Below are 11,172 nucleotides of genomic sequence, written 5' to 3' on the forward strand. Positions count from 1 at the left end.
CATATAAACTTTAAAAATTTTTTTTTTTAATTAGCAAGCTGGGGTTAGGCAGATCCCAACCAGTTACAAATATTCAACAGAAAACTCATCATACACCTGAAGGGAGCCAATCAGGTGGCTTATCCTGCCAACATTTGTCACAACCCAGAACTGCTAATCTTCCTAGCTGCATAGGCATGTAGATACAATCTTTTGGGGTCCAGTTACATCTGTAGCAATCAAACTTCTTGAGAAAATCGACAATTCTTTGGTCAATCAAACCTACGACCACACACACCTACGGGGAGAGAGAGAGAGAGAGAGAGCATAATGTGATAAGATAATTTTTCTTTACATGAAAAAGCAAACTATAAGGTAATTGCGACCACCACATTGAAACAAAGGCACTGAAAAACAGGCATGACTGGTCCCCACTCTCTCTCTCTCTCTCTCTCTCTCTCTCTCTCTCTCTCTCTTGAATAATAGATCTTCTCAAGGGAATTTATTTCGTTCACTCAAAACATTTTTCAAAAATGTACTTATAGAACCTTTTGGTCCGGAGGAACAATATCAGAGCAACAAGAGAACCAAAAAGGCAAACACATGCCATTATTAGAAAGGACAACATAAAGCAGTGAGTACCAGAGCATACTTTATCTGATGATGCTTCCAAGTCATATATATAACCCACCACCTTCACTGAAAGAATAAAAGATCCAACAGGACTTGCAACAGAGATGGTGTTGAAGATGGTACCCAAGTGATGTACTCCAAAAATTTCTGATGCTATGGTAGGCATTAAGGACCATTGGGAGCCATAACAAACACCAACTAGAATTGAGCCTGCATGTAAAGCACCAGGAAGACCAGAAGAGATCACTCCATGACCAAGACTCATTGTTACCAGAGTGATGAACATAAATATTGGCCTGGCATAACCTCTAGAACGCAATAAATAGTCCGAAATGTAACCAGCCCCGAAACGGCCAAGAAAATTCCATATACTCCATAATGAAATCAGAGTATGTATCTCTATTCTGTTGTACCCAAGAGATTCCCCTACTTGACTCATGTTATTAACAGTAGCAAGACCTGAACCCATACCACAAGCCATGGCTAGGAACATCAACCAAAAGTCCAGTGTCTGCATGGCCTCCAAAAGATTCAGGTTCTCTCCCCTTGAAAATCCTTTCTTTTCATAGGAAGAGGAGCATTGATCTTCAACACTGGAGATCTTTTGATACTCCACATGGTTATGTTTCATGTACATTTTGCCACTAGCCAACCTCTCATCAAAGTTCCCCTGTTCTGTAATTCTAGTATCCATATCACCCAGTAGGCGCACCCCTTCAACTGGTAGCTCTTTAGATGTTGAGCTATGGTCCCTCATTACAGCTCTTCTAGCAATTTCCAATGGGGAGATGAGAATCACCAATAGTATCACAAAAGAAATTATGCGGATTGATAGCACCAAATTGTACAGGTTCTCCAATATAATGATAATCATAAGATACCCAGCAAGTGCCAATGCAACAACTGAGAATTTGTTCAAATAATCCTTGTCATATCCACTAACTGATGGAGAGATTTTTATAAACCACATAAGCAAGAGGGGGACGACTGAGGGCAAAATTGCAAGCATTAGAAGAAAGGAACTTGGCCTCCCCTTAAATAATGTTTGATATATTTGAATCAGTATAGCACCACTTAGACCAAGAAAGCCCTGCAAAGAAAGAAGGGTTAACAGATGGGACCATGTTTCTTTAAACACTTGCAAAGGCAAATGCTAAATATCATATATCACAAGAAACACAAACCAAAAGTGGCAAGAATCATCATAAACATCAAATACTAGCTGAAAATAATGAATATTGATGCCTAAAAACAATAAATAGTCAGTATATCCCTATTAAATCACTCCATTATATAAATTTCATTCAGTGTCCCTCGCTGTCCAGAATTGCTCTAGGCTTGGGCAAAGCATGATCGGAAGAGGTCATTCACTACTAGCTTATCCTAAGAGTTTCAAGAGTGGCTGCAGTAAACTCCCTTTCTCCCTTCGTCCTTCCTATCTTCGCTGGCGGGCTGCCTGCCAAATATTTGTTTCTCCTCTGTCCAAGGGCCTTTTGGAACCATGAATTTGTCATGTTTTCCGTTGATGCACAAATCAAGGGATAAAAAAAACAGGCAAATTCACTTTTTCAATTTTCTAAATGAAGATAATGTTGGACATCAAGGGTTCTGATAAAAGCAAAATCTTGGATAATCCATCACAGGTGAAAAATAAACCCCGGCTAACAAAAACAAGGATACATGCATTCTGTACAAAAACTGAAAATACATATAAATAGAAACATGTACCTTGTGTCTCTGCCATTGATTGATGATGGAGCTCGGGTGTCTGGAATAGAGCAGAAGAGCCTTCTCCTCTAGCTTTTTTCTGCCTCAGGTGAGTCACAACACTTGAATGAGAAAATTAGAGTAGGGACCCAACCGCGTAGGTTAAAACCTTTAGGAAGATGTTTTATCGCACCTCCTGCCCTCAACCACGCAGGGCTACTTATATTCTCTTCCGTAACTGACTAACAGTTACAGATAAGCCCACAACTAAGTGAAACTTATCTCCACTTCAAATCTATGCACATTTGACATCCATAACTATTAGTTATGGAAAATAGATTTGGATCCGAACTAAAACCGGATGGATCCAATCCGAATCTAAATAACTAACAATCTCCCACTTGGACAAAAATGTGTCATTCCTAAATAATTTGAAATTACAAACTTGAATAGATTGGCCTTAATTCTATTCGGGTCCAAATTTATATTGCTTCAACAAAATTCTATTCGCATAGACAACTTTATGCAATATAAGTAAAGAAAGAATCAACCTTTATAACAACATGCGATCACATGTACGAAATTGTGTATCTGACTACAACGAAATGGATAAACCCATCCTCTTTACATGTTCAGCATATAATCTCGGGGCCAAACCCTTAATAAGAGGATCTGCAATCATTTCTTTGGTACCAATGTTATCAATACACACATGTTGATTCTCAGTCCTTTCCTTAACAACAAAGTACTTCAATTCCATATGCTTGCATGATGTAGTACTCCTGTTGTTGTTGGAGAAGGACACAGTGGCTTCATTATCACAATATACCTTAAGTGGTCTCCTAATGGATTCAACCACTTTGAGTCCAGATATGAAGTTCCGCAACCAGATAGAGCCTGTGACGTCATCTCAAATAGTGTAATGAATTCAAACTCCATGGTATGTGCAGCAGTAGTGGACTGCTTTCCACTCCTCCAAGAAATGGCACCATCAGCAAGAAGAAAGATGTATCATGTTGTAGATTTTCTACTATCAGGACATCCTCCTAGATCAGCATCCGAATAGCCAATCACTTCAACGTGCTCCGATCTCCTATAGGTCAACATATAATCTTTTGTCCCTTACAAATACCGCATGACTTTCTTTGCAGTTGTCCAGTGGGCATGTCCTGGATTCGACTGAAATCTGCCAAGAACCCCAACTGCATAGGATATGTCAGGTCGGGTGCAGGTCTGCGCATATTGCAAGCTACCAACAACTGAAGCATATGGTATTTGGTTCATGAGTGCCTTGTCTTCTTCAGTTTGAGAACAATCTTTGAGGCTCATTTTATCCCCTTTAAGTAAGGGTGTCGTAGTAGGAGAACAATTCTCCATCCCATACTTTCTGAGAATTTTATTTATATAGGTTCTTTGAGAGAGGCCTGAGATACATTTTGCTCTATCTCGACGGATCTTTATGCCGAGAACAAAAGCAGCCGCTCCCATGTCTTTCATCTCAAAATGAAGGGAAAGAAACTTCTTGGTTTATGTGAGCATGACCTTATCGTTTGTTGCAAGTAATATGTCATCTACATATAATACCATGATTATGAACTTACTCCCACTTGTCTTGAGGAACACACATCGGTCAACGATGTTTTATGTAAATCCAAAAGTCAGAATAACTTCGGTAAATTTAATGTACCATTGGCGGGAGGCCAGTTTAAGTCCATATAATGACTTATTTAACTTGCAAACCAAACGTTCATACTCACTTTTAGAGAAACCTTGAGGTTGATCGATGTAAACATCCTCATCAAGTTCACCATTTAGGAAAGTTGTTTTTACATCCATTTGGTGTAGCTCTAAATCTAAATGAAGTACAAGGGCAAGTATAATCTGTATTGATTCTTTAGTTGAGACAGGCGAATATGTCTCACTATAGTCAATGCCCTCCAATTGGGTAAAACCTTTTGCAACAAGCCTTGCTTTATACTTATCAACATTACCTTTGGAGTTTCTTTTAGTCTTAAAAGACCCATTTACACCCAACGGGTTTGACTCCCCTAAGTAATGTAATAAGGTCCTACACTTCGTTTTTGGCCATAGAGTCTAGCTCTTTTTTCGTGGCCTCAATCCAAAGTGAGGATTACTTACTTTCAACAACTTCCATAAAAGTTGTAGGATCATCATCTATGAGATTTACGGGCTCCTGTAAATACACCACATAATCCGGATGAATAACAAATCTTTTAACTCTAGTGGATCTCCATACAGGTGGAGGTTCCTGATCCTCCTGTACGTACTCTCCAGTATTATCCACTAATGGTTCTCCTGTAATGGGTGCATCACTTGTGGGTTCAACACTTGGTTGAAAAATGATAGGCAATCTATTATTTATCTCATGGGTATTATCTTTATCTCAAGATTTCTCAAAATTAAGGTCTTGTAATGCATCTTTCCCAACAGAACCATTTTCTAGAAATCTTGCCTTATTCGTTTCTACTATATGTAGTGTATGGGACAGACAATAAAATCTGTAACCCTTTGACCTTTCTGGATAACCAATGAAGAAACCACTGGTTGTCCTAGGATCAAAAGCCTTTATGTGAGGGTTATAAAGTTTAGCCTCTGCAGGACAACCCCATATGTGCATGTAACAAATGGTAGGCTTCCTACTTGTCCATAACTCATAAGGAGTTTTTGGAACGGTTTTTGTAGGAACCCTATTTAAAATATGCACAGTTGTCCTTAGGGTTTCTCCCCCACAAGGTTACAGGTAATGTTGAATAATTCAACATTGCTCGGACCATTTCTTTAAGTGTTCGATTTTGCCTTTCGACTACACCATTTTGATATGCACTACCGAGCATGGTGTATTGAGGGACAATGCCCTCTTCCTTCATAAATCGAGCTAATGGTCCTTCTTGTTGTCCCATATAAGTAAATCACCCATAGTATTCTCTACCTCTATCGGATCTAACAATTTTGATTATTCTCCCTGTTTGTTTTTCTACCTCTTTCTTGAAGTCTTTGAAAACTTGATAGACTTCAGATTTCTCAAATAGGAGGTATAAATACATAAACCGGGAATAATCATCAATAAAGGTGACAAAATACTTTTGGCCTGTAAAACAAGGGGAAAATGGTCCACATACATCGGTATGAATGATTTTCAATAATTTATCACTTCTTTTGGCATTTTTCTTATATGTATTTGTCTGCTTAGCCTTGATGCAGTCCAAACACGGTTCATTATTTGTGAAATTTAAGGATCCCAAGATCCCTTCTTTCACAAGCCGTTGGACTCTCTCTTTCGAAATGTGTCCTAAACGACGGTGCCAAAGATAGGATTGATCATCTATCTATCAGGTTACGCTTATTGCCAATTACTTGATTAGTATTAAGAGTTTCCTGGATATGGATTTGGGTTTCCAGACGATACAATCCATCACACAATAAGGCAGAACCAATCAAGACATTATTTTTATTTATATATAATTTGGACTGTTCAAACTTCATACAATATTCAAATTTATCAAGTCTTGATACAGAAATAAGGTTTCTGCTATAGGATGGAACATAAAAGGTATCTACCAAATCCAAAATGAAACCACTATCTAATACTATTTTGCAGGTCCCAACAGCCTTCACATGAGACCGCATCTTATTTTCGGAGAAGATGTTGCTTTCATGACTTGTTGGTTCCCTCTGGTTCAGAAATGCCTATAGAGAATTGGCAATGTGCACAGTGGCACCTGAGTCAATCCACCAACTATTCATTGGAACATCAATCAAATTACATTCATAAGAAACAAATGACAAGTTAACTTTCTTGCTCAATCGGAGTTGATACTTTACGCACTCCGCCTTTTTATGTCCCTTCTTTTTTGCAAAAGAAACACTTTATTGCAGGAACGTCAGACTTAGCAAGTGCTTGGTTGGGCTGGGAGGTTGACCTTTTCTTGGGCTTCTTCTTAAAACATTTCTTTTTCAATCCACTCTTTTGTTGAACTTTATGAGAAGCCATATGTGCATTGTCCACCTCACCCTTCAACCTCTCATCTTCCTCAACATATTTGGACAAGAGATCATTAAAAGTCCATTCATCATTATGTGTATTGTAGGAGATTTTAAAGGGACCGTACTCAGTTGGCAATGATATCATAATGAGGTGGACAAGGAAGGAGTCTGAGATAGTCAGCTTCATGTCATTAAGCTGCATGGTTATGTTCCTCATCTCTAGTATGTGTTGCGGGATGTTTCCCCCATTCATGTATCTCATGGATGTTAACTTAGACATAAGGGTACTAGCCCTAGCCTTGTTGGAACTCACGAACTGTGCCTCTATAGCAGCCAGAAAATCTTTTACATTCTTACATATGGGAATGACATTCCTTATGTTCTTAGTTCCGGAGTGCTAGTAGGTATCAGTTCAGCAGGTTCCGCTTTTCTAAGAGCTAGGTCTAAATCTATGTACCCTAAAGTAAATAAAATTGTTTCTTTCCATTCTGAAAAATTAGAACCATCGAGAAAAGGGATACTAGATGAGCCAAAAACTATATTAGGCACTACATAAACAAAAGATAATATCATTGCACATAATGAGACATGTAAAAGGAAAGATAAATACATGAATAAGGCCCTTAATTATTTACTCTTTCCTAGGCAAGTGTCAGGAGTCATTATGGTTCCACTTTGGTGGGTACTCATAATACGCAAATGCACTTCGCCTCCCACTATTCGATAAAACTGGGGAAACATGTACCCAGAGACAATCGATATGGAACCTTTGGGTACTACACATCTCATGTGCTGGGAGACACTTCCTTCATTTTATCCTACTAGCCTCTGAACATAACAATACCATCTTTGGATGGCATATTATTTCTATGAGGCTAATACAATTTCAATGTTAAAAAATAAATATTTTCTAACTAGACATTTGCAAAAATATACATCAGTTCACTTTGGTGAAAACGGATACATACAAATGCAAACTCCATGTTAATCCCTATATCAACATTGATGTGAACGCTTAAACAATCATGCATACTAAAAACAATACTACACATATCTTTATGCATTTAAAATGTGTATACATATGCATGAAACAAGCATAATATCAATAGAAGCATATTAAGCATTAAAACCGACTCCAAAAACATAATGAATCAGTAATATAACTAAATATGTTTTAAAATGCCTCATAAATATGATATGCATACTCTAAAACATGTATGTCAGCCCTAGAACCCAAGAACCAGTCCAAAAACATGATGAACAGTCCCAGAAATAAATGTATCAGATCGAAACTTGATGAACCATAAAAGAAACACTCTCAGAATAGTCTCAAAACAAAAAACCAATTATGTCAAGTGAAAGAACCAACTCCAAAACCACAGGAACCAGTTTAAATTCACTCAAAATTGGTCCTGAAATGCCCCGTATCGGTCTCAGAAGCCATATGGACCGATACGTTTCATTCTGGGTCGTTCTGTCTGTTCCAGAATAGACCGTTCTGTTCAGACAGAAACGTATATGTTCCGGGACAGCTGTTCAAAATGTCCAGGACAGAAGTTCCTGATGTCCGGAACGTTCTGTCTGTTCTAGAAAAACATGTCCGGGACAGACATTCCTGATGTCCAGAACATTCTGTCTGTCCCAGAAAAACATGTTCGGGACAGACGTACCCGGTATGTATGGACTTCGGATCTATAGATCCCAAAACAGAACGACCCGAGTCTAGACCCGGACCCGTTACTGTAGCACCACCTAATGTTTCGGTTTCAGGCTGAAACGAGTATTTCTGATCGGGTTCAGACCCGATCCGATTATCATTTTCGGATCTGGGGAAAACAGATATTCCGAATTGGGTCCAGACCCGATCTGGTTTCCCGAATATAAAACATCGTTACGATGTTTTTCAGAAAGTAAAACCCTAGCCGCCTCAAGCTTCTTCTCACTCATCGATCTGAAGCGTCTGACGAGGCGGTCGGTGGCTCTGTCGAAAGCAACGACAATGCCTGACGGGATAGATGGCGGTGGAGCCGGTGGCGTCTTTCGACATCCCTCAGCCCCCAAAAAAACAAGATACCCCATCCGGCGAAACGGCCGGTCCGACGGTGACGCCCCGTGGGAATGAAGGTTGTGAAGCCGGCGGGGTCTGCCACGGTGCGGACTTTAGGTCCGGAAAGAACTGACCTCCTTCCCTGCTCCGGTCACCACACGGTGACAGAGGCGAAAAGTCGGTGGATAAAGAGAACGGCGAAAAATGCCCTCTGTAAGTAAAAAAATTTTTATATATATAGAGGGGTTTTTTTATATATAGATGCGAGAGAATCGTTTATGGTGGTTTGGACATATTCGGCGAAGGCCTAATGATGCTCCAGTTAGAAGGTTGGAGAAATGGAAAAATATATTAGTTAAAAGAGGTCGGGGTAGGCCTAGGAAGACTTGGATGGAGATGATAGGAAAGGATATGAATGCTTTGAACCTCACCGAGGACATGGCATTGGATAGAAATGATTGGAGGAAAAGGATTCATGTGGAAGACCCAAAATGAATTTCTTTTTTGGTTCATATCGCTGACCACAATTGTTTTGGGATGAAGGCGTAGTTGTAGTTGTTGTTGTTGTTGTTGTTGTTGTTGTTGAGAGGGTTTTTTTTGACAAGACAGCCGGCGAGGCCGATGTCGTCTCTGTTATCCGGGAGGGTTTGGGTTTCACCCAAAATGAGTCCCAGATCATTTTCGGCAAAAGCCCCTCTGAATAGGGGTTTCGCCAGCGACCGGTGGGAAAAATCCGGTCCTGGCAAAAAGGTCAGAAAGGAAACAGTGACCTGACACGGGTTGGGTTGGTCACAGGAGCTCGTCTAGACCCGACATGGGTCGTGTCGGTCACAGGGACTCGTCCAGACCCGACACGGGTCTGGATCTAAGATTTTGAACCGTAACCTTAACCCGATTCGATTTACAACTGGATCTGAAACAGGTCATCCGATACAGTTTCCATAACCTTGACCCGATTCGGTTTATAACTGAATCCGAAACGGGTCATCCGTAACGAGAATGAACTCTATCGGACCAGTTCAGTTTATCAAAACAAAAAGTTGATTCTGTTTCAAAACAGAATCGATTTTTCTGGGTTTTCATGTTGCTTTTGTTTATCAAAACAACGTGATATATGCAAGGACAGAGTCTCAGAAAAATCATGGGTGAAACACGCCCAGAGGACCAACACAGAACCTAATGGCTCTGATACCAATTGTTGGACATCAAGGGTTCTGATAAAAGCAAAATCTTGGATAATCCATCACAGGTGAAAAATAAACCATGGCTAACAAAAACAAGGATATATGCATTTTGTACAAAAACTGAAAATACAGAGAAATAGAAACATGTAGCTTGTGTCCCTGTCATTGATTGATGATGGAGCTCGGGCGTCTGGAATAGAGCAAAAGAGCCTTCTCCTCTAGCTTTAGGTGAGTCACAACACTTGAAGAATGAGAAAATTAGAGTAGGGACCCAACCGTGTAAGTTAAAACCTTTAGGAAGATGTATTATCGCACCCCCTGCCCTCAACCACGCAAGGATACTTGTATTCCCTTCAAGTAACTGACTAACAGTTACAGATAAGCCCACGATCCGAACTAAAACCGGATGGATCCAATCCGAATCTAAACAACTAACAGATAAGAGACTGCTATGATGTAACACCATCCACTAAAAAATTAAGATGAAATCTGAACGGATGACATTGGATCCAGAACAGGGAAAATAACAAACACCATCAATTAAGCATGCATCGAAACTCCAAAGACGATCAATTTGAGATTGGAGGGAACCAAATTCACCAAAATTCAGAGAACTAATCGGTAAAACAAGAAATCAGAGAGCACCCAAATTCACCAAAAGGAAACAGCAAACGCAATTCAGCCAGAAAAGTGCCATATTGAATCAGAGAGCACCAATAACCACAAGAATCGTGCCGTTCTACAAGATCTAGGCGATACGCATGTGTTGGTAACAACCACCAATCTGAGAGAGAGAGAGACTACCTTCATCAGGCCGACGACGGTGCCCCGGGAAGTAGGAAAGTTCTCGACGACGGCGACGACGTCGGCGGTGTTGAAGAAGGTCTGGGCGTGGGCGGCGAGGAACATGTAGGCGCACATGAGAGGGATGGGAGGGCGGGGAACGAGGCCGACGACGGAAGCCCACATCATGAAGTAGCCCGCGAAGCACAGGAGGGAGCCGGCGAGGAGAACGGCCCAGGGCCGGCCGGGGGAGGCGGAGTAGAGGAGGCCGGAGAGGACGCCGGCGTTGGCGCCGACGTCCTTGAAGACGCTGACGGCGTCGAGGGTGGACTGGTCGTAGGACTGAGAGGACTTGAGGGCGGGGGAGTAGATACCGAAGGCGTAGGAGGAGCCGCTGGTGCACTGTATCCATATGCTCCCCACCAGCCCCACCCACCTGCTTTGCTGCTGCTGCTGAAACAGAGCAAGCATCAAGGAACCCATCCCTTGCATCCAAACACCGTACCAGAAAAAGGAATTCGGTTCACCACCTCTTCCGTCCTCTCTCTTTTCTTGGAAGAAAAAAAAATCCACTTTTTCTCTCAAATAAAAGTTTTCTATCGTTTTTTAATAAGAGGATGGAGTGTCCCACTCTCTCTATCTCTCTCTTTGACGGAGACAAAGCTTCGCTGATGTGTCAAAAAGAGAACTGAACATGAGCTTTTTGTTCATGCAAACATCGTGGCCGTCTGTTTGCATTTGGGATTAATGCCACGTAGCATATAAATGTTTCGTTGACTTTTTATTTGTCAAAATACAAAACGGACGGCCACGATGTTGGCATGAGAAAAAAAA

At 40.8% G+C, this 11,172-nt stretch overlaps 1 protein-coding gene across 1 annotated transcript; it reads right to left on the bottom strand.

Annotated features, from left to right (window-relative positions):
- Nucleotides 1-468: 468 nt before the first annotated feature.
- LOC149829085 (Nodulin-like / Major Facilitator Superfamily protein) lies at nucleotides 469-10,915 on the bottom strand. The gene is made up of 2 exons (XM_090017277.1): nucleotides 10,360-10,915; nucleotides 469-1,702 (listed from the first exon to the last, which is right to left on the bottom strand). Exons 1-2 carry the CDS (start codon nucleotides 10,828-10,830, stop codon nucleotides 491-493), a joined length of 1,683 nt encoding a protein of 560 aa, XP_089873403.1. The 5' UTR covers nucleotides 10,831-10,915; the 3' UTR covers nucleotides 469-490.
- Nucleotides 10,916-11,172: the final 257 nt, after the last annotated feature.

This window comes from Nuphar pumila, chromosome 9 (genome assembly GCF_984573655.1).
Source record: "Nuphar pumila chromosome 9, dmNupPumi1.hap1.1, whole genome shotgun sequence".
Taxonomy (NCBI): domain Eukaryota; kingdom Viridiplantae; phylum Streptophyta; class Magnoliopsida; order Nymphaeales; family Nymphaeaceae; genus Nuphar; species Nuphar pumila.